The following is a 24,193-nucleotide window of genomic DNA, read 5'->3' as shown; positions in this document are numbered from 1 at the left end:
TATTTTGAAAAAGAAAGTGGACATCTTTTCCTGAACCATTTTGTGTGAGCATGAAAGTATTAGGAACATCTGATGGAAAGATGGAAAGAGTAAAGTAACACCTGTCAGTGGAAAATTAAACTAATTGTGAAACAAGCCATTAAATGGATTACTTAGTACATGACAGTTATAAACCTTAGAGTCTATTTTATCATTAGGACAGAAGTCGTGTGTCATTCTATCATGGAGATGCCTGTAATTTGCCCAGTAATCTTGGGCAATTTGGCTGTGTTCTTGCTGCAAATTTAGTTTGTCGACTTCCCAATCCATATCAGTTTCTGGACAGACTGTCTTCCCTTGTGGCTCCTGGTGGAACTTTGGTCATCACTTCACCATATTCGTGGTTTGAGCAGTATACTCCTAAGGTATGTAGGAACATTAATTTTCATCACAAGCATATAATTTACTTAGTAGTACGAGTGGAAGTAGAGGAAGGTGCAGTACTTATCAGAGATACATGTAGTAGCAGAAACAGCATCGTGGCCAAGCCAGTGAACTAAGTCTGTGGGCCTTGGTAAATCAGCTTTATTACTGACACTGATATTACTGAAAACTGAATCAACAAGCTGGTGTTTTGCCACTGTGTGTGCTCTCAGCTTTGAAATAAATACATGTTTGAAGTGTGGTTTGGAGACAATATTGAGAGAAGTGATCCTTGCACTTCTCTGGACATTAATTAGTTCTTATTAACTGAGCGGGAGGTCTGTATGGGAGAATCTTGACCGAGGTCGCCAGTACAGACCGAACGCAGTGAGGTCTGTACCAGCGACCGAGGTCAAGATTCTCCCATACAGACCGACCTAGCTCGGTTAATAAGATGTTTATTATATGGCCAAACAAGAACAATTTAATTCGTGTAATGTAACTGGTTTGTACTAACTGACATTTTGCTTGCGAACGGCGATGAGCTGATCTTAATTCTGTCAAAGTTTGCTCGTCATCCTCTCTCAGTTTTGTCATCATGCTGTTTGGCACTTCCATAAATAAATATTGGGAGAAGAAAATACTCAATATTTTTGCATTTTAGTTTGCATCTTTTCACCGCAAAACATTACCGGTCTAGATGCCGGTCTAGATGGGAAAATCTAGTCCGCGGTCAATATCGATTTTAGCCAATCAAATTCGTGAATTTTGTAGTTCCCAGTCCTCGTAAGACAGAGCCATATAATAATACCTCTTACTAACCGAGTTCAAGGTCCGTAAGTTACGGACCGAGTTTTTTCCTGTTGATTTACATATGACCCAAGCGCGAAGCACGCGGGCCATAAATCAACGGGAAAAAACGAGGATCCGTAACTTACAGTGCGGACTGAGAAAACTCGGTTAGTAAGATATTTATTATATCTCTGAGGTTAACCGGCACGCGGGCAAGGAAACTAGTCAAAGTGAAGCGGAAGGTTCAACTGCCACAAAGAATGTCGTGCCAAAATCCCAAAAACTAAATCTTCTTGGCTGTTAAGTTTGAAATAATTGCTTTCAAGATTCACACAGTTTTCAGTACAAGTTTATGCAACAGAAATGACATGAAAACTCGCTAGATGATGTTTTGTCGAAATTATAAATTTAGTGGGCTGTACAGCAGGCCGTACTGTAGAATACGGCCCGCTAATTTAGCCAATTACAGCGCGCATACTATCTGAGAGGTATAATAAATTATTTTAAGCAATTATCTCTTGCAGACACCTGAAAAATTCAGGTGGCTTCAACATTATTCGAACCCATAACCTCTGTGATGCCAATGCAATGCTCTACCAAATGAGCTCTGAAGCCACTCAGTTGGCAGCAGATCAGTTTCTTGGCCTCGTGTGTTTCTGTGAAAGGACTTTGCCTTTGTTATGTGAAAGATTACTTGGTTGATCTCAGGTGTTACTTTTTGCTGGACTAGCTAAATTAAGCCTGCTAAAGCTGGTTAGGTAAGGATTCATTTCAGCTGTTATTCAAAGCATGTTTTTGGCTTCGAAGCTTGCATAAGCACCCACGTTCTGGAAGTAGTTGTAGTGGGTGGAAGAATTTGACTGTAGCAAGCAAAAATATTGTAACCCATAGTTTGTTTCTTTCCAGGATTTGTGGCTTGGTGGTTACAAGGATGCTGATGGAAACAATGTGTCTGGGTTTGATACCCTAAAGAAATACCTGGAAACAAACTTTCAGCTGGTAGATGATAAACACATGCCTTTATTCATTCGAGAAACAGTATATGAAGGCCAGTGGATTGTCGCACATGCTATCATTTGGAAAAGAAGAACGTTTCCTTGATCCCAAAATTATTTATGTATCAATTTGACATAAGCCAAACTTTGAAATGAATTCATTTAGAAAGGATGTAATTATAACATGTTGTGGGGTTTTTCTCTCTTTTTGTTGTATCACTTAGGGTTAGAGAACATTTTTCTCTGCACATTATAATTTGCTTGCTTTACATGTACAGTACCTCTATGATATAACATAAAATATGAATATCATGCATTAGTAGAAATCCATTCACATACTATCACAAATCCCATAATCTGATTGGCTCACTACCCACTATCTATTGAGTGACTAAGTAGCTTGCATTTTGAATAAAAATAAAATCAATAAAAATGAATGAATTTGTAGGGAGTATGTCAGTGGATTTTTACTAAAACAATACCTGTACACTACTACCGTAGTTCTCGTTTTCTGAGTCAAATAGTCAACTTGTCGTTGCTTGCCTCATTGGCTTCTATCGCCTCGTAGAAAACTCAAACTTGTAGCCTAACTGGAGGCTACTTGTGCGTTAAATCCTAACAACTTTTTGAAGGATTGAGCTGGTGACACTAGTGCATTGCTTCACCATTGTACCAACTCTGCTTTCCATATCAACATAATACTAATATTGGTTTTTTTTTTGTTTATTAAAATATCTGGCCTAGAATTAGAAGATTGATTAACCTTGTAAAAAAAAAATTTTCAGTTGGTTTTCAGAAATATTTAAGAAGCAGGGATGTTGGTTTTGTAGTTACTAACTCGTAGTTCACAAAGTGAAAGCATGGACTGAAGTAACTGTTATATTATCAGTGTATCTCTGGCTAAGAATTTTGTGTTAACTGTTAAATACTTCATGAAGCATACAAGCATGCAACAATTTTGCATTGAATTGAACTCCTTGTGGACCAAATATTTTGAGGAAAAACCAGATGTCTACTCATCCTAACTTCCTGGTCCTAGCAGTATCTTGGAAATGCTATTGCTAACTGAAGCAAGTGTACATGTAGCCTGCTTGCAGGCGGTAAATGTTGTCACCACGAAACACATATCAGATGCCATATTGGAAGAGCATGGGATAGGTCTGGGCTGGGTGACAAAACAACGGGGTGAGGATGGCTAAAAGTAAAAAAAAAAACGTTCGAAAAAGATGGCATTGTCATTGCAATATTTAATTTCAGTGGTTTATTTACGACTTATCACATTCCTGCCTAAACTACAATCTGTCAGTAGCAGTGAACGGTTTACTGGAGTTTATGAAACATTCATTTTGTTATTATCAGTGTTAGAATAACTTAAACAACACAAAGTATTTCGAATTTTATTGTTGTGAAAGTCTATTCTCACTAGAAATGACAAACCTCGGTGATGAATCAGGCGATTTCAAAGCGTAATCTTGCGACCAGGAGATACGGTCTAAAATCTGGAGTCTCCCGGATTATCTGGGAGAGTTGACAGCCCTGCTGTTTCTTACTATTCATTTGGTCATTTAACCTTTATTGCAGGTGTAAATGAAGCTAAACTTAACCCTCGGCTCCCAAGCTGGCCTGAACCAGCCAGACTTAGTATTTTATCCTGTCTAACGCCAGAGTATTTTACTCTAATGCCAGACGATTCTACTTGTCAATGGGGAACCCCCAGGAGTCAAGGGATTTAATGTTATTCTTGGTTTTCACGTCATGGCTGCAAGTATCACCTAAACAAAAACTAAAATCACTTACTCTTCAATAAATTAAGTCAAGAAATTGAGATATTGTAGAAGGGTAATAAATACTGAGTCAAAGTTTTAGGGCTGCGTGAGTAAAAACCTGCATATAAGAAGCTAGATTTTTCAAACTTTTCAAACTAGGTTCTTAAATAGGTTCTTAATTTGATAGGGACACTAGCGATCAGCACAGATAACTACTACAGGGCATATGTGATATGAAATATATTCCTGTATCAAATAATTACCTAGAATACAGTTTAGATAACGATACAGTAAATGTATTTTTCCAAAGTACCAGCGTGCATGTCTTTCATGCTTCAGTGTCCATTAAATGCTCTGTTACATTTCACCTGTGCCATCAGTTTTGTAAAATAAGAACCTATTGAAAATTTTAGGCTAAATAGGTTCTTATGAAAAGGGGCTTTAAAATGAAAATTTTAGCCTAACAGGCTCTTAAATTTTAGGTTCTTATACGCAGTTTTTTACTGTACGCCAAACTCTAGTTATTCAGCAAAGGGTACCACTCAAAATTATAGTGTCTAGTATGGAGACTCAACCAACATAAAATGTTTCTCAGAAGCAATCCAGATGTCATGCATTGTAAAAAAAAATTGAAATTCAAACTACTCTATTTTCAAAACAAAGCATGCTACCGAGCTGAAAACAGGCCACAAGGAAAAAACATGAAAGTTTTAATTTTAGTTTTCTTCTGATATCACGTGAAAACCAAGAAAATTATATCCGCAATTACATAATCCAGATCTTAATAAAGCATTGACATTAAACTGTGCAACATCAGTGGGTATTCATTATTTTATTCAAGACTAACAAACTTCATCCCTTGCAGCATGTCACATGTACATTTCTTGAAAACACACCCTAATAATAACAATTTGTTCTACAAGATTGTTTGTTGAAAGCTGTGACACCAAAATTGGACCTTTAATTCTCAGTCTCAATCTTGATGAAATTCTCCTTGGCTTCAGGCTTTTGTATCTTCTTTGCTTCAATGCTCAGAATTCCTTCCTTTGACAGACGTGATGTGAATGAACCACGGTCAACATTCCTGGGAAGGGAATATGCACGGACAAAATGACGTGTGGAATACCCCTCATCACTCTTCACCTCTTGCTTGCCCTTCACTACCAACTCACCATCATCTGAGCGAATGGTGATTTCTTCTGGTTTGAAATTTAACACATCAAAGGAAACCTTGAAGCTTTCACCATCTTCGATAAACTCTTCATGGGTTTTTTCTTGTTCCTGAGAGGTCCCTTCCTGGACGTTTTCACCTTTTTCTTTAGCTTTTCCCTGCCCAGTTTCGGAGAATTCGACATACAAATAATTTGTCCCAGCCCATGGTTTCATGTACCAGGGAGAGCGAAATGGCTCCCAAACAGAAGGGTAAAAACTGTCATACCACAACTCTGGGGCATTCCTGCAGGAAACAACAGACATTATTTCCACAGTCACAACAGCACTCGACAAGCATCAATGCTATATCACTTGAAGCAGGATTGCCTTACACATTGCTTTTAAATTTGTCCAATAATGTGGGGTGGGGGGGGGGGGGAAGGTGGGAGATCAGGAGAGTCAAAAATTACTTAACTGGGACTCCTCTTGTTTTTAAGCAAAAATTATAGAGAACTGGTGCAATCTGTCCGAATTATTTTATACTCGTGCTTGTTGTTTGCTTCCCCTCAAGCAATTTTTCACTCTTAGGTGAGGATCTTTCCAGCATGCAACACTACAACATTATTTTCAGCTGGGTAAACCTTACCCTGCGAGCAGAGTCTCTTTCGATCTTCCTCGGTTATTTAGGAAGATCGAAAGAGACTCTGCTCGCAGGGTAGGTAAACCTAAGCTTACTCTGCAGTTTTTTTTTTTACCAGTTTACATATGAATCATTCTTTTAAATAGTTATATTTTACAACAGCCGGATTTAATATCCATAATCTTGAAAAAAAAATTCGAGACATTTTTAGAAGAAGTGACCAACGGCATAAACTTTATATGCTTTAAGGTGTTCGCGTAAAATATTTTTGCAGAGTTAAGCTGCAGACAACAAATTTTGACAATTCGTCACAAGGAAACTTACCGCATACTTCGCATTGCAGGCCAAAACATTCGAAATTTAGGGAAAAGGGACATCTTGATGCTCTTAGACTTGCAGCAACTCGTCTGATGCAACAAGCGCGATCATTGAAGCGACTTTTTTTTGCAGATTCAGCTTTTGGTGCTTGCAAAAACAAATTTCTCGCAAGGTTCCAAATGTGGCAATTTTACCGGAAGTGTCATCATCAAATCTAGGACCAGGAATGCTCGGTCATGATGACGGAAGTTGATGAAACTGTGGACGAATTTTGCTAAAACTTTAGCCTAGACGAGAAAAAGTCTTTTCTTTTTTCTCTTAAACTTCCTCTAAAACTTTTCAGTCCACGGAAATGAAATTATGGACCCATACCAAAGAAAAAATGAAACGATATCCAGCTTCCCAAAGTATTGGAGATTATTATCGGAAATGATAGATCTATTTTGTCTGCCATAATGCTCCAGTATTTCTTTCTTTCATGGTGTTAAAAGTTCTTTGTTCTCACAAGTTCCCGAGGGCAGGGACATTGGACAAAAAATTTCCCCGGAGGGGGTGGGGGGCTATTTCCTGTTTCACAGACTGCAAATTCCAATTCCCCGCAATGGCCCGGGTTGGGGTGGGCTAGCTGGGATTTACTTTGACTGGTGCATAAGGCCAGCAAAATTGGGGATTATCAAAAATTCTGTTGGCTTGAGAAAGTCCTTCCATTAAGTCAAGATTAAAAAGAGTGCCCGACCCGGGGATTTTAGTGTGGCACCGGAAATGTCTCGGATCACGGAAAAAAAAACCCTACATCGGAACGCCCTTTTGGAGAGGCTGAAGATTAAAAGAAGCACAAGGCTATTTTAGGATTTACCTAACCCCAAATACCTCAGATTCATTTTCATTACCTCACTTTCCAATATTTTCATATGTTATGTGATGTTCCTGGTTTTTGCGCATGCCGATTCAGCGAGCTTGAGGACAATGAATCTCTCAAAACCATGGAAGGCTTCTCTAAGTCGTTTTCTAATAGATGCCCTAAGTAACCTAAAATAACGAACATATGCTACAGTTTTCTTGGGTAAAATGTTGGTACCTAAACTTTTGAATCAGAAAAAATTGAAATCCTTTTGAAAAATTAATATATTCGCTCCCTGCTCGCGCATAACCATCGTCTGGCACAAGAAAGCTAGCCTAGAGATAAACAGGGTCAAAACGTTTGGTGTAACAATGGTTTTTATTAACTATATTTAAGCGTACGTTTAACTGTGAGAACATGTTTTTTTTCGGTTACTTACAAAAAATACAGGTAAGATAGCTACAACGTATTCTATAAAGTTAATTCTTAGAGAGAGTTAGTGTCGCGTTCATGCGGCAAACGCCTGGCTGAAATTAACCTGCGATCTGGCGTTCTCTCCTTTAGAAAACTTGTTTTATCTTAGCTCGTTCCTCGCCTGTTATTGAAATATGGACCAACTTCTCAAAAGAGAGACAATTTTAGAATAAATTTCATGATTATCGCTTGCCGTTTTGCGTAAACGCGGAACTAAAACTCGATAACAGATCGATTTGAAAGTTGCGACGTATAAGTTAAGATTCCTCCCGCAGTTCGCGCGCATATTTTTTTTAACAAACCATTAACCTAAAACCCACAAAAAGAATACCGGTTATAGGACTTCACTGCTGACTGAAAAGAGATGGAGCTTGGTTTAGATCGAGTTGTGTCGTATCGAATTAGTTTAAAATACAAAACGCTTTCTCTTTCGGGAAGCGTAGGAGAAACCAACTGCTCGCAGGGTATTTGGAGTGTCGCGTTGACGAGAATGAATACTGTCGTTTTCATCTAAGCGTGGACACATGACGGGAAAACATATTCTTTGAAGTTTGAGTTTGGCAGCCGTTATGCAAACAGTTGAAACTTTTGCGTGCGATAGTTCGAAAGTATTGGAGGCATACACTATCATATTAGGGTCTTCGATGTCCAGTCTAGGAAAACTTGCATGGACATCTTTCAAACTTCGAATGATTGAAAACAAAACTTATCAGGTTTGCAGCCAGAACTTGTCACGTTTCCAGCTAATTAGAGCACGTTTCCCCGTCACGTGACAAACGACGGCTACGTCATCGAAAACGTAACTTCTGAAGGTAATTACGTAACACTGCCACCCTCAAAACAAAACAAAACAAAAACACGGGTCTTTCAGTTGTGCTTTACAGTTGTCATGGCAACTGCTGGGGACTCGCGGACTCCCTTAAAAATGACTTCACTTTATTATGATACCCTTTCGAGCATCCCAATACTATTATTGCTTTCTTTTCGCACCCGTCTCCTTTAGTGCACTGTGATTGCCGCGTTTGACGGAGTACAGAAAATATGGAATTTAAATCTGGAGCTCTTAGAGACACCTTTTGTACACGAATAATTGAATAACTCAACGCAATTAACTATACAACGGGACACTAGTCAGAAAAAACGTTATTATAAATTATCAAAATTTCTCCGCTATCATTGTGTAACCTACCTAACAGAATTGACATTACCATATTTCACTATTTCTCAACGCGTGCATGTACTACAAGTTTGAAACTATTAAAACTTTAACAATTCCTAACGGCTAACGCAAGAATATATTTACAATTTTTTTTTCGGTGACTCCCGGTTCACCTTGAAAGTGACCTCGGTGGAGCGACTTTGGATATGTTTCTCTGTTCCTCTAGATGGGCTTTGTGCAAATCACGAAATTCGTGGACAAAGTTGTATTGCTGCAAAAATTAAGAGAGAAAAAGAGCATATGGGGTTAGCATTTGAAGCAATGGGTCTATTTTGTACAGTTTTCTATAGCAACTTCTTCGAATTGGGTATTCGTTATCTATCATAACTGCCAGTGTGTAAACCTCGTATCAGTGAATTATATGTTTTTTTGTGCTTTCTGATTGGTTAACGTGGAGGTGATAAGTCAAGTACAATATGATCACCTCCCAGTGCGCAACGAGAAACAAAAAGGGTTTTCTGTAATTAATTCGTTTCTTAGTTATTCAGCCCGTGTGATAATTTATGCTAAAACAACTATGTCAGAGAATAATCACCACAATTCCTTGTCTCTCTGGTGAGAAAGAAAAGCAAATCTTGAGAAAGACGGAGAATAAAATAATGAAATAAGGTTGCAAATATCTTTACTTTCACTGTGGTTGCCCCTAAACGTGGAGGTTGGGCAAGTAGGTTAATCCCAAAAATTTCTACCTCTGATGGCTGCAAAAACCCTTTGTCACCCACAATCAAAGTATACCTTAATTGTCTGGAAAGCCTGCTGACCTCTGAGTTGCCTTAACTTGGTGATGACATAATCAGGAGTCATAAATGCGTCAAATCTTAACATAAGAATGGCTACAGCTAAATCAAGAGAGGAAAGAAAAAACAAGAACGTTTATTCTAGACTTCAGGAAAAGTACGAAGTAGGGATGTAGGAGAATGTATTCTACGGTAATTGCCATCTCAAGTTTTTCCCATTGTTTTCAAACAGCTAAAATGTTTTAGGGATCTTCCTGTACCAGTTGCAGTGAATATACACGTATTTGTTGTGGTTCAATTTTGTTCCTGGTTTAAAATATTCTTCAAACCAGTTTATTATTATTGTTTGATTTTCCTTTGTCCAAATACCTCTTACTAACTCATCTTCTCGGTCTGTACTGTAAAATTACGGACCAAGTTTTTTCCCGCTGATTTATGTGCAAGTAGATCTGAGCATGACATGTACATGTATGTTTAAGACACTTACCTAAACAAGAAACACCCCAACCTGATACACAACTGAAACAAAGTAATACATGAATGTGTATTAATACATGGATGTGGAAATGCTGAATGTAACATTACTCTAAGTTTATTCTCCCCCATATCTGTGACTCATTTTAGTACATGTCACAACCACATTATCCACAAAGAAAAATTGATGACCAGTGTCAGTAGTGTCCCTTGTAGTATGTCACTTGACTTAACTAACTCTTCCACACAAGTGGTACAAGAGCTGCTCTGATAATCAATATTAAACTTACTGTAAAAGTGTTTTGTGTCCAAAGCTAATACAATTTCTCAGTTTCGCTATGATGCTATCACAATCGCTCATGGTAGGAATATTTCCACATTCAATGGGAAAATGGCAAACATCAATTCCAGCATGGTGATACTCATCAATCAGATAAGGAACCTTACACCTGAAAAAGCAAAAGCTTATCAAAAGCTTATCAAGTTGGATATTAAAGCTCGCCGTTCAAACACAAAACACTCTCAGTCCTTCACTTTGGGGATGCCCAAAGAAGCAGAGCTGGTAGGGCTCTTTGCAGACTGAAAATTCACCAAGATTTACCTTGCCAACTCAGCGGGAGAACAGAACACAAGCACATCCGTGATGTCCATTGCCTTAAGATGAGCTTAAAATGACAATAGGAATAATACATTACTTCCCTGTAATGAGTGATTTAGTCTCACACAGTGATGCCATTTCATTCACCCTGTAACTCAAAAGAACTTACAAGATTAAAGTCAAAATAGCAGTTTGATTTTTTCTTAATTTCATTTTCTAGGCTCACCTGGCTTAATTTTGCTGTAATTGATTTCATATTCACATATCACCAAGGAGACCTCTCAGTATAAGTCTTATGGTTTTTTGAAATCTCCTTGCCACTTAATGTATGTTTTAAAGTTTATTATATTAACTTCGTATTCATTTGGCAAACATCGATTGAATGTCAAAAATAGGTAATGCGAATTCCTATCAACCCAAGGTGTGCTATTTGGGTAGTGACAGGAAGGAACAGTGTAATCGCAGCTGTGAAAATATAATTAACTAAAGTCAAGCTTATCAGTGAAAAGATCTGATCTCCCACAATCTGAAACTACACGTTGAGAGCTAATATTAGTAATCCTGCCAGACCATCTTCAAAACATTTCCTTGGCACTGTCACATACAAACAAAGCCATTAATTCTTTCAATAAATTTCATTGTCTTAATGCAAACTAAAATGGGCAGGAGTTGACAAGATGTCCTAAAGGATTTTTGCTGACAAAATAATATTTAGATTTAGACTTTCCTGATATGAGGAAAGTACTGGTTTGCCTATTTGATTAGCCCCTGGAAGTCATCAAGCATCAATCAAATAACATTATTTCTAGCTCAGCTAATATTTCTGTATCAATGAAATCTATTTTTTTTTAGAACTACACATTTTCTCAGAAATCACATCTAGAAAAATAATTATTAATAATGGTACATGGTCCCAATGGTGACACCAGTGGCCTGTTAACTTAAAGTTTGCCTTTTCTGTAAATGATCTTGTAGCATATACCAAGTTGTGGAGAATATTATGAAGAAAAATATATCCTTTTTGGCCCACAATAGAATTGGGTCAGTAGCTAATAGTAAGTGGTACTTGTCTGGTAAACATACCAATATCCATGCTTAAGTTCCTGTTTGTTCCTTTATATTTGCAGCCTGGAGTTGAAAACGTAATAAGATCAATAGACCTCCATCAATCACTCACTGAAAAACCGTCATTAACCCTTTGATGCTTAAACCGGCCTAAAGCGGCCAGACTTAGTATTTTCCTCTCACTGTCTAATGCCAGACGATTTTACTCGTCAATGAGGAACCCCCAGGAGTCAATGGGTTATTAAGTTCTTAATTTAATATAAGACTATTCATCAACGTTCAATACTGGCATGTGAAACGAAATGCAAGACTTAATTAAATCTGCCTCTAGCACAGATTAGCAAGACTGCTTAGCACTGCCAGGTCATGCAGTAGTTCCAGTTAATTTGCCCTGCTCGCAGGCGGTGGATACTGTTGTTATCGAGAAACAAATAATATCAACCGCTACATTAGAAATCCGTCTGGGCCAGGTAACAAAACAAAGGATTGGGGCGGGGGGTAGGACAGTTGTAAGTTTAACACAGTTTCAGTCGCTGAGATGCAAAACTTCAGGATCAACAACTGAGAATTCAATGGACTGGTTTTTAGTGTGACTATTTTGGATTGTATAAATTTGCTACCTGGAATTATTTTAAATTTGGCTCCTCCTCTAATTTGTACTTACTACTAGTTATTATTATTACTATTTGTTTACATTCAAATTGGATGGCAGAAACTCCTTAAAATTTTTATTTGATGACACTAAATGTTGATTATTACAGGCAAGAACTGATCCTTATAATTTTCACCTGGTAACCCACTGATACAAACAACTTCAGCACAGCAACCAGTAAATGGCAAGTCCACCCTAAGATTACAGACAATATCATAAACATATTCATCAGTATTTCAAAACAAGCCAGGGGCAAAATGTAGTGCACCAGACATTAAGTAACCACTGCCCACTTCCATCCTTGGACTCAGTGAGAACCTGCAGAAATTCACAGTCTTCGCCCTCTGGACTTGAGAGACTGACGCGCCGCCAATGAACTCGAAAATTGAACATCCCCCCCACCCCTTTCCCGGCAAACCACAGGAATTTTAATTTTTTGAAGATTGGAATGTTCAAATTCCAGCCCCCTCAGGCCAAAATGGTGTTCAAATGCCCTACCCTATTGTCGGATTTGTCTGCCAAACCCTCCTAAAGAGCAATCGCCATCGGCTCCTGTAATAAAGTTTGTGTATAAACATGCCAACACATTTGTTTGTAAGCCAATCACTCACAAACGCCATATCTCTTCCTTAAAACTCTTCCATCTCATCCAAACACATGCTTAATTAAGCTGTTAGTGACTTTGGTGCCCGAAAAAAATTCATTTGAAACCTGACACTTCCGGTGTCACAATGTTTTGTGTTCCCCCGAACAATGAGCACTAGTGCTATGTGTTCCCCCTTCGCCATAACCATAGATATGATTATAGCAGAAAATGAAAGAGAATGAGAAAGTATCCTAAACATGCATAAAAGCTAACCTTAGGCCTAAAAACTTTTGTTTAGGCCTAATTAGGCCTAAGATTAGCTTTTATGCATGTTTAGGATACTTTCTGTATTCATATTTGGCTATCATATTTATTGTTATGGTGAAGGGGAAACACACAGCACTAGTGCTCAGTGTTCGGGAGAACAGACAACATGGAGGAACACAAAATGCTGTGACACTCACTGATCAGTTCAATTTTCCCCACCCCACCGAGGCCCAGGGTTTGCCCGGGAAAAGACTGTTGAAGGTTCGATTTGATTGGCGCATTCATTCTTCTTTTTCCATTGGTTTTGTTTTCCTACAACACTGTAATTTTGCATCTTATATTATCTTTGTTCTTGATTGAAAAAATGGGTGGAAAAAGTTTTGGAAGTTTGGGGTGCAGGGGTGGCATAGTGGTGAGAAGAATCGCTTCCCACCAGTCTGCCGTGAGTTCAATTCCCAGACTTGGCGTCTGTATGTGGGTTGCGTTTGTTGGTTCTCTACGGGTTTTTCTACGGGTACTACAGCTTTCCCCTCTCCTGAAAAACCAGCATTTGATTTTATTTGTGTCAATTTGTTGATTTCAGTTTACAGGGTCCCCAATTAGTGCTCTGGACAGCACTAGAGCGACTAGACACTTGAGTAAAGTTCCTTTCCCTTTAGTTGAAATTATGCTTTGTTTTGTGTCTGAGGAAGGACGCTGTGGCTGAAGAATTTCTACATTTCCAGCCGTTGTCTATTTTCTCTCTAGGTTCTCAAGGCAAGGGTGTTGGACCAAAAACCATTTTCCCCAGGAAGAGGACATCTTTTTCTTTCACAAGGCTCTGGTCTACCTTGACTGGTGTATATACCCTTATTATTAATTTGCTAGCATTTTTCATTTACTTTCTGAGACTTATGGCAATGGAGATCTTATGTCTACCTTACTTGCAGGGTCGCTTTAATCATTCTTTCTGAGGAGAGATTGAAACGACTATTCCCACAATCGTTTGCAAAAATTTGAATGGAATGTAAATAATAATATTATTATTGACAATTATTGTCCGTCTTCGCATGGCAAAAACAGACAATTGAAAAATGTAACATGGTTTTAAAATCCTACGATAAGTTTCATTTGTTGGGCACTTTTAAGAAATTTAGATAAATTGCTTAATAGTATTTGATCAAATGTACTGTACTGTACGTAAATAATGGTCACGTGATTTAAGCTTATGTCGAAGGTGTACATTATTTGTGAAAGATTGACTGTAAAAAATAAAAAAATCTTTGTAATTTACAGGAAAGTACTAATATATTCAACACATTATGAACATGCAAAGCAAATCAAGGAAGTGCTTTTACCAATCCACGTGAAAAGGAGTCGCGTTTTCGACAGCTTCGTTGTCTTCATCTTCAGAGCTGTCAAAGTCATTTCTCCGCCTCGGTGAACGCTACAAAATATTAATCGCATCAGCTAGATAAACGAACACCTATCTTCCGATCAGATTTATTAAAAAACTTTAGAAACAGATTAAATATGCAAAAATACCTGGAAAACCATCTTCTTTCCTAGGGGAACAGCTGAGCAAAAAATTTTAAATGAAGATATGTTTTTACAACAAGGGATTTGATTGGTCAGATTTCCCGACCCAGTTCTCTGGCAAACTTCTCCTTATAAGGAAACGTATTCAGTAACGCTACAACTGGAAAGATCGATTCACACATTCACAAGTCTTTTTCCTCTTCTCACCGTCAGTGTTGTTTTAGAGAATGGTGAGTAAAATGCAGTTTATTGGGTGGTTTTCATATTTCCAGTTTCGATTGGCGTCAATCTGCTGTCATATTTCTAATTACGCAAGAAATTATTTCCATTTCTTTGTTCCACATTCGATCGATGCCACAACGTTGCAGAGATCAGAAATTTGTAAGATCCTCGAGATTTAGATGCTAGAAAGTACTATGCATTTTCGATTGACGATTTATGATCTTTTTGGCTTCAATATTTAATTCTATCGCTCCTTGAATACAAGGGAAGTTAGTGATTGCTTAGTGACCTGGCCTGTTAGTGACAGCATGGCTGCCCTGCAGTACTAATTAAGACCTGCCTTGACCTCTCTTGGTGAAAACCAAGTACCTGGAAAAAAAACCTCTGTGAGCAGAGTAGAGAACCAACAAACTCAACCTACATGTGACACAGAGTCTGGGAATCGAACCCAGGCCGCATTGGTGCAAGGCGAGTGCTCCGGCAGGTACAAAACACAGGTCACAAGTCACAGGTCATTGTTTTATCAATGCAGAAAGTATCCTAAGCAGTCATTTAAGCTAACCTTAGGCCTCATTAGGTCGAAACAGGACTTTTTAGGCCTAAAGTTTGCATATGTGAATGGGTAGAGTTGTTTCTGTATCGGTAAAACAATGATCTGTTACCTGCGTTTGGTATGCCCATGAATGCTCTCACCACTATGCCATCCCTGCTCCACAAAATGTATTTTTCTTTCTTGGATCCTGACATGATTTTGTTTGGTAAACTTTGATAGTTACACCATGAGGAATTGCATGGAACTGCATAGAACTGCAGAGCCTAAAAGTAATAATGAGGTGTTTGCGCACAAATATTGAGTCTTGGCTCCAGTAGTTGAATTTGTCTTGTCTATAATGAGGGATCAAAGCAAGGGATCAAAAAGGATGCATTACCTTCTATGGAACAAAAAAATTAAGCTCTCAAGATGTATCATGATTCATCAGATTGTAACTGCGCAGCATTTTTGTGCTTGTAGAGTCACACCATCTTGCTCATTCAACCAACTTCCAAACCAGATTCACGGACTTACTCAGACTATGAGACAAAAGATGAATGTATGGAAGGTAAAACTTTGAACTTGCTGGTACCTGCAACTTACAATATAATTTAGACTACTATATATATTTAGTCCAAATACTTACCAATTATTATTCGCCGAAGGTGAGGTGAATATCGGTGAATAAAAACCAAGGTGAACACCGATATTCACCGAGAGTGAGGTGAATGATATTGTTTTAGTTTAATTACATAGGTGATTATTTGAAAAATATGTATTTCCTTTAAAACAATGAATTTCTTGGTCTGTCACCTCAAAACGGCTTGCGGCCATTTTTAAAAACCACCTAGGTGATTATCGCGTAATAATCACCTCATTGGTAACCAATTTGTCCATGAAGAATCCTAGATAAACAACTAAAATTGTGGACAAAACTCTTGAGAAAATCACCCCTCCAAGAACTTTCAATTGTAAGCAAACAATTTGATGCCTCTCCCCCTCCCCCATCTCAATGTTGTTTTCTGGGGGTCTCCTGGAAATCAACACTTTCCAAATCAATATTGGATAGGGGGAGGGGGGAGGAGAAGTAACTGCTGTGGAATTCACAAGGGAGAAATAGTGAACAAGTGCTTTTTGTCAGTTTTTGTATGGTTTTCTTAATGAGTTTGAGAGATGTATTTGGGGCTCCTCTGGATCCCTTTTTGAAAAATTTGGGGGTCCATCGCAAAATTTTGGAGGTCCAGCTAACTGATATTCAAGAATTAATATTTGATCTATTGCCTCTTAATTGCTGCTGCAGTACCCTTTCAGATTTCTGAATTGCACAAAAATAAAGTCTTATCCCTCCCCACGAACATGTACTTAAAATGATCAATTTCTTTGAAACTGTTATGCCCGTTGATTTATTGATCAAAATGTATGGGCTGTCAAAGGTCCATCGATCACATCTTAAAATGTCACAAGGAATCCGTATGCTGTGCGAACTGTTGGCTCCAGTTGATAAATGATCTAGATCTCCACAGCAAAAAGAAAAAGAACTGAACCTCAATTTTTTCCGTAAAAGAGCGTCATTTATTTTAACAACACTTGAGGTGTAATTTAGGAACAAAAGAGTAAACAAATATAAGCGATCCATACACATTAAATCGTCGGCACGTGCAGCCGTGACTTCTTCATGGCCAATGTTTATAATCGAGTGATTGAATACATTCAAGTTTCATGTTGAACATGTTAATTTTAACACTAACTCCGAAAAAGCTGCATAATTTGCAAAACAACCAAGACAATGACACGTGTGCGCCCGGAATGAATATCAACATGGTCGCACAAAACAAAAATTTAACATGCTTCGCCGTCAGATTCTCTGTCATTTTGCTCACGATAAGCCAACTAATGCTTGAAATTCGCTTGGAAAGCATGCAACTAACTGAACTTCGACTGAAATGTTTTATTATCACTGGCGGCAGATCGAAAGTGTCACTGATTGTCTCGCCTAAAAAACAGCTCAGATCAGGTCACGCAACACTTGGGAATTCAAAACTTAACTCCTCAAGCTGGACATAATGGTTGACAAAATGAAATCACTTGACTACAAAAATCCGAAAATAACAGCTTACCTTGAAATTTAAGGAACTCGAACATTTCTCCATTGTGAGAAATGGGAATGCTCAATTTTCTTGTGGAATACGCTGTTCGCATGTTTTTCCTGGCGTTTGTAATTTGCATAAACATTCGAGTTTATTTCTGCATCCAATTGGACCCTGAGTTCCACATTCTAGGCGTCCAAAAGGAAAACAAGTGCATCCCAGGACGCAATGACGCACTCTGGATACATCTCTGGAGTTTTGTCCACAATCCTTAAGCCCCCCAGGAGTTCTTGTAGCTCAATGGGTACTTGCATCTGGGTAAATAGGTTCGAATCCTGCCGGGGGCTCAGATTTTTCAGTTGTCCTTTTACCCATAGCTAAGCAAATCATCTTTCTCACTGGTTTTTGAGTAGATAAAGATCTTGCTAAACCTCTTCACACCCAAGGGGTTTCCCTGGGGCTGGACAATCTGTGAGCCAGCGAGTCATGCAAGCCGTGTGAATTTTGCATTTAAGTCCAAGCACCCATTTTAAAATGGTTAGCTTTCAATAACTGTGTGACTTGCATGTTGACTTGCATGGCTTGTGACTCGCATTGCTCACTGGCTCGCACATTGTCATCACTCGATTTCACCATTGATGAGTCAAATCATATAGCATTAGTCAGAGTGAAATCTACAAATTTTTCGTGGCCCTCCGATGAGATTAGATTGTCTGGGTTTGTGTAGCACTGAGGACAACAAGTCTTCACAAAATAAGCTAAAAATATTTGATTCATTTGCTGATAACATGTTTTGGCAAGTGATCTGTCAGGAGATGTTTTAGCACTGGAAGATCCTCTGGTGAGAAATGCAATGTATGAGGTTTTTTTGACTTCATGCAATGTTTTGATTAAGGCAGAAGTATCTTGGTTTAGTGGCCCCATGCAGGCTCCACTGTGTTGAGAAAAAAGGCTACATGTATTTATCCAAAAATAATAGGACAACATCATGCATTTGCAAGGGTTAGGGAAAATTGACAACTGTCTTCTCTTATGACAAGGTAACCAATTCTTCATTCAGCACACGTTCATTGTCTGCTGTGGCAGAGCTCATTGACACCATTAATGAGTGTGCAAGGCAATTAGGACACAACGGTTCAATTTGCACCAGAAAATTAAGTTAATCTGAAGAGTGACATTCTTTGATTCAAATTAATTTTGTTTTATTGCAGGTGTATGCAAAATATTTGAAGAGTACTTGAAGAAAAGTAATCCCAGCACACCATCCATCACTTACGACATCAGTCAACTATTTGACTACATCGACAGTTTGGCAGACCTGTCTTGTTTAGTGTACCATTCAAAATACTATAAACCTATCATTTGGGTTTTAACAATAATATTGTCATGTCACAACACTCTCCATGCTTCTTGGGGGTGGGGGGGATCATTTTGATCACATTTAGGTATGAATGGGAGGTAGACATTGCCATCTCGTTCTGACAAAGGGTATTAAACTTTGCTTGCATGCCATGCTACAGTGTTTTTGAGTCAGAAGTGTAATATTTATGGAATCGTCAGATGGTTGTGGGTGGCCACTGAAATGGGTAGGATGAATCCTCCCCACCCCAACTAGCTAATGTTGAATTTTTCTGTCAATTGGGAGTCAGGGTGGCTTAGCAATTATCAACCGTGCTTTCCATCTCTGTGATCTGGGTTCAACCCTTCACCCGAGGTCTACTATGTAAGCTGAGTTTCAGTTCATCTCAATCTGACTCCGAGGGTTTTCCTCTGGGTACTCCAGTTTCCTCCCTCGTCAAAATCGACCTCAGTCAATTACATCCGGCTGCAGGCAGGTACCCTCTATAGGGATAACCTCTGGTATCCTTCCCTTTCATTGAATTGATTGAATTCTGATCAAGTCTTCACATGGCAGAAACATGCAATTTAAAGATGTAAAATGCTTTTAAAATCCTATAATAAAGTACAGTTGTTAGGTATTATTTTTCTATGAGTACCGGTAATTTCAAATCACTTTTAATTAAGTGAGGCATAACCAATCCAATGCAACAATATTTCTTGTGGGATGCATTCTTCTCTCCAGGTCCTTTATACAAGTCAGGACTGACAACTACCATATTGCCAGGAAGTTCCCTTTTCATAATTAGTATTATTTAATTTTCTTGAAGCCAGTGCATCCAGAGGGTACATTGGTTCATTTCAGTGCCTATGGTTTTGATAGACCAAGCCAACACAGTAGGAACTTTGTTCTTTACTCTTTTTTTAACAATGTGTGTGTACATCATTTATAATTACAATGCTATCACAAAATTCAATATCTTTGAATGTATGTATGTAACAATGACAATAACCATCTTCTTGTTTTCAAGAGAGCAATGGATTTTGATGACATTTTTCCCCTTTCCCTTGTTTTGTCTTCTTTCTCTCTTCAACAGTCAGACCCCAAAGCAGCCACATTTGTACGAACCACACAACAAAGATTGGATAAAGGAGAACATTTATGTAATGCTGAGAAAACAAGCAGGGAAATGAGCAAGATGGAAATGAGCGAACCAGTTGTAGTAAACTTAAAAACTGTGTGAAGTTTGTCGGATAAATTTATCATAGTGACTTTCTTTTTTTTATTTACAAATCAATAGTTAGTTGTACCATTCACATACAGTGTTACTTTTACAAACAGCAGAAGATGTACATGTGCAAATAGAATTTCCTTGCATCACATCAAAATACTTTCTCTTTCACAGAGTCTCTTCGTTTTCACGGAAGGTTTCCTAATAATTTTGTGAAGGCCTCTTGACTTCTCGTGAACAGCCATTCTTTAGTTTTTGCAGACACACACAATGTATCTCATGACAAATAGAATCACCTGTGATGAAATAAACTTTTTCATTATTTAAAATGAATTACTAGTCCCTGATACTTGTGTTTGAAACTCTATAGATGTTCCATTAATCCAAGTAATATTAGTTAACATTAATAATTTATTAATTTATTAATTTCATTAATAATTAGTTAACATTAATAATTTCACGAGAAGCACATGACCTTGAAGCGTGTGTAACTTGCAACTCTTTTTCCTTGGAACAAAGCTGGCGATTTTAGGACACCAATAAATTATTTTATGCCCAAATATGGACAAAAATAAGATTGAAGCTGCGCGCGTAGGAAAATACACAAGCTACGCTACATGTATGTCCAAATAAGGAAAATTTTAAACTTAAAGAACCCCAGCTCTGAGCTTCTGTTTTCACAATAAAGTCATTGAATCTTTTATGTTTTTGGTTACTGGTGGCTTTTGAAGTGGCCACTTAGCAAAATCACATTCAAAGCAATTTTTGGTGCTTTAATTTGCCCTGAAAATTGTGTAAATAACTAAAGTACAGTAACTTGTTGTGATGCATTATTCAAATTAATCGAAATCAAAGAAAGTGTCAGATCTTTTTCTTGGCTGTCATTAGGGTTGTCAAAAGTGGGAGCTGGACAATCTGCGAGCCAGCAAGTCATGCGAGCCATGCAAATTTCGCATTTAAGTCTAAGCACCCATTTCAAATAGCGCTGATAAACCGTTTTTAAGCCTAAACTTCCATTCTAAAATGGTTATCTTTCAGTTACTGTCTCACTCGCATGGCTCGCTCGTTGACTCCCATTGCTCGCTGGCTCGCATATTGTCCTCACTCTCAAAAGTGTAACTCTTCTCAGCCAGTTAAAGGACAGAACGAATGAAAGAGGACCCTAAACTGCAGGACCCGGTCGTTTGAAAGCCGATTAAATTAATCCAGGATTAGTCTAAACTTTTGTTTCATGTTTTCGACTTTTTGGTGAAAGTGTCTGTTGCGTCTTCTTGTTTTTCAAGATTGACTTCTTCAAGTGTAAAATTTTGCCGAATATCAGCGTTGAACAGCAGTTGGGAGTAGAGATGTAAACTCCTTGGTTAATTTTTAATCTGGGACTAGCGTTAATCGGCTTTTGAACAACTGGGCCCTGAAGACTAACAAATGCCAAGGGCCCATCCACGTTCAGCAACTGAACAATATTATTTACTGTGTATATACATGTGTACATAGCTATAGACAAGTGTATTACTCTCACTCAAAGCCATAAATTATGTAAAATTAATGTTGGACAAAAGTACGTCTTTGGTAAAACTCAATCTGCTTGCCAGTTTACAAGGATCCAATAATGTTGGATTTCGAACCAATTTGTTCACTGCAAATGGCAAATGTCAGTGTCTTTGATTTGCGTTTTGCCAAAATGCAATGAAATTGGCTGGATTTCAACCCCTTCCTTGATTCTAATTTAGCCACAGCTATCCAGCCAGCTCTCAGCACAGAAAAATATGTAAGTCAGAATAAGAGAAATTAGGCGATTATTGAAAATTCTCTGCACTGATTGGTTGCACTTGAGGAGATTATTATGGGATAATCACCAAAGTGTTTCTTTCAAATGATCGCAAGCCATAATTGTTTTTATTTTAATAATGAAAATGCATATTTTTTCAAATAATCACCTTTGTACAATGCAATCCTACATATTCACCAAGCCTGAGGTGAATAATTATAATAAGTATATACTAAAACAGTGGATAGCGTTGAACGCGGGCGTTGATTGGCTCGTCAAACTCCGAATATCCTGTGCTATTTACCTCCGAGCAACTCGGGAAAAAATGGCGTCCCGATTTGCATTCGTGACAAGTGTAGAAAAAATCCAAATTAATTTTTTGTGCTGCATATTATCTCACTGTTTTAGTATATACTAAAACAACTATTCACCTCAGTGTCGGTGGCTAGCGTTGGATATTTACCTCGCCGCATCGCGGCTTGGTAAATATCCACCGCCAGCCACCTCCACTTCGGTAAATAGTTGTTAATTATTCTCAGGGGATAAACACCTTGACTATGTCTCTTTGTCTCTTTTGCTTGACTTCAGCATAGCTAGCCTTGGGCAAGACTTTATTTAATAAAGTATGGTTTTATCAAAACTCCTTTCCCCTATTTGGTTATTTTTTCTTCTAAAGCTTATCGACTTGTAAACTATTCAACACAAGAAGCCAAAACCCTTTATAGGTCCAATAATAAAATTCGAGTTTTCAAAAACACAGTGTGCCCTTTTCTTCTTCCAACATGGCCTGAATTTGATTCCCTCACTTATTGTTGAGGTTGTTGGTCCTCTACCCTACTACAAGAGATACTCAGTACTCGTTTTGCTCTCTCTCTCTCTCTCTCTCTCTCTCTCTCTCTCTCTCTCTCTCTCTCTCTCTCTCTCTCTCTCTCTCTCTCTCTCTCTCTCTCTCTCTCTCTCTCTCTCTCTCTGTCGTATCCAACAAGTGAAAATGGAATAACTGTTTCATTAAATTTTTATTAAATTCTGAACTGTTTTACTTACAGAACGACAGGATGTTGTCTCGGTTTTTACGAAACGACAGACACAATTAGTTTCCATATAAGGTCATCACAGTATTATGACCTGATAACCAAGATTGAGTGAGCCAATCGAAAGCTAGAAATGCAATATCCGAGATTGAAATTTTAATAATGCATTATAATGAAACATAATAATAATTTAATACACATGCCTAATTTCCGAAAAGAAACATTAAAATAATGAGTTTTAAGTTTTCAAATCACAATAACTTGCTGCTAATAAATTTCCCAAGTATATTTGAACTGGAACAGCAAATACATTTTCACATCTCTGTTATACATTCCTTTTGACTTCAATTGAATCTCAAAACCTGAGTCCTGTTAAAGAAGCGTCAATTAGCAATTGAAATTATGGGTCCTTAAAAATGTGACAATCTTTGGCAGTTTGAAATAGTTGTCAAACATGAAACACAACGAAATGTCATGGAATGTTAAGAATGATAATAGCGTGCATTGTCACTTTATTTTGTCCACCTTTTCCCTGATTAAGGATGGGAATCTCTGTGCCAGATTGGGGGATATCCACCAAGCTCCTTAATTGTTATATTTGCCACTACATACATATATACCTACTTAATTGACTACTCTCCATAGGGGCTTTTGGTGCCAATGACACACAGTCAACAAAACAACAGAACAGAACAAAAACCACAATTACAGTACTGTTACAAATATGAACTGGCCGAAGGCAAAGCAGCTGGCTATTTACAAGTGCAGCCGAGAAGTAGGACGAGGGACCACCAGGGTCAAATTCAGCAGGTGGTCAAAACAGATCTTGAACCCAATCAGTTGTGTCCCCAATATTTGATCAGTTGCGTCCCTAATATTTGATCAGTTGTACTGATTTATCGATCAGTTGTGTGTCTAATATTTGATCAGTTGTGAAAGTTTTATTCGATCGAGTTATATCATTTCGCTAGCCAAACGCGAGCCCGAGTCAACCACGAGCCACGAGCCGACCTCGAGTCAAGTTTTTTTTTTTTTTTTTTCATTTTTGAGTTTCATGGCCACATAAACGCATTTAAAAGTTTGTACAAATATACTCACCAGTTTTGTAAAATATGTCATTATTTTTTCAATGCCGATGACAAGTGTTAAGCTTTAAGTTTAATTCCTGCATACCTCGATATCCATTAGTTTTCCTCACGGATTCCGACCTTTGTTAATTATGGCACAACTAATGCAGAAGTTCCATTTCAACGACACACTGTGAACATTGATGTGGAATAAAAATAGTAAATTTTCAGCTCCGACTATTGCATTTCTAGCTTTCTGATTGGCTAAAAACTCCGACTATGAGCCAATAGTCGAAGTTTTACGTCATATGGAAAATAGGGCGCCAAGATGCTCTTTCCGGACGCTTTGTAAAATTGTGGAAATAAAAATCGGCGGCAAAACCCGGTTTGAGAATTTACTAAAACAAAAAATTATTCCAT

At 38.0% G+C, this 24,193-nt stretch overlaps 4 protein-coding genes across 4 annotated transcripts in view; 2 read left to right on the top strand and 2 right to left on the bottom strand.

Moving 5' to 3' along the window:
- The window catches only part of LOC137979272 (uncharacterized), a 4,459-nt gene extending 1,528 nt beyond the window's left edge, over window positions 1–2,931 (top strand). The window contains exons 3-4 of the mRNA XM_068826497.1: window positions 198–404; window positions 2,101–2,931. Coding sequence (XP_068682598.1) covers window positions 198–404; window positions 2,101–2,295 — 402 coding nt within the window. The 3' untranslated portion in view covers window positions 2,296–2,931. The remainder of the gene's footprint in view (window positions 1–197; window positions 405–2,100) is intronic.
- A 1,837-nt stretch (window positions 2,932–4,768) lies between these two features.
- Window positions 4,769–6,253, bottom strand: LOC137979273 (heat shock protein beta-1-like). Its single transcript, XM_068826498.1, has 2 exons — window positions 6,072–6,253; window positions 4,769–5,411 (listed from the first exon to the last, which is right to left on the bottom strand). Exons 1-2 carry the CDS (start codon window positions 6,122–6,124, stop codon window positions 4,916–4,918), a joined length of 549 nt encoding a protein of 182 aa, XP_068682599.1. The 5' UTR covers window positions 6,125–6,253; the 3' UTR covers window positions 4,769–4,915.
- Window positions 6,254–7,273: 1,020 nt separating this feature from the next.
- Window positions 7,274–14,568, bottom strand: LOC137979159 (cyclin-dependent kinase inhibitor 3-like). The gene is made up of 9 exons (XM_068826358.1): window positions 14,503–14,568; window positions 14,316–14,404; window positions 12,262–12,320; window positions 11,492–11,536; window positions 10,412–10,475; window positions 10,101–10,259; window positions 9,824–9,855; window positions 9,335–9,438; window positions 7,274–8,810 (listed from the first exon to the last, which is right to left on the bottom strand). The coding sequence occupies exons 1-9, from the start codon at window positions 14,512–14,514 to the stop codon at window positions 8,709–8,711; spliced, it is 666 nt and encodes a 221-aa protein (XP_068682459.1). The 5' UTR covers window positions 14,515–14,568; the 3' UTR covers window positions 7,274–8,708.
- Window positions 14,569–14,607: 39 nt separating this feature from the next.
- On the top strand, window positions 14,608–20,240 carry LOC137979160 (enhancer of rudimentary homolog). The gene is made up of 4 exons (XM_068826359.1): window positions 14,608–14,726; window positions 15,731–15,818; window positions 18,549–18,669; window positions 19,773–20,240. The coding sequence occupies exons 1-4, from the start codon at window positions 14,724–14,726 to the stop codon at window positions 19,867–19,869; spliced, it is 309 nt and encodes a 102-aa protein (XP_068682460.1). The 5' UTR covers window positions 14,608–14,723; the 3' UTR covers window positions 19,870–20,240.
- Window positions 20,241–24,193: the final 3,953 nt, after the last annotated feature.

Source organism: Montipora foliosa, chromosome 12 (assembly GCF_036669935.1).
Source record: "Montipora foliosa isolate CH-2021 chromosome 12, ASM3666993v2, whole genome shotgun sequence".
NCBI lineage: Eukaryota > Metazoa > Cnidaria > Anthozoa > Scleractinia > Acroporidae > Montipora > Montipora foliosa.
This window is presented reverse-complemented; position numbering and strand designations above follow the sequence as displayed.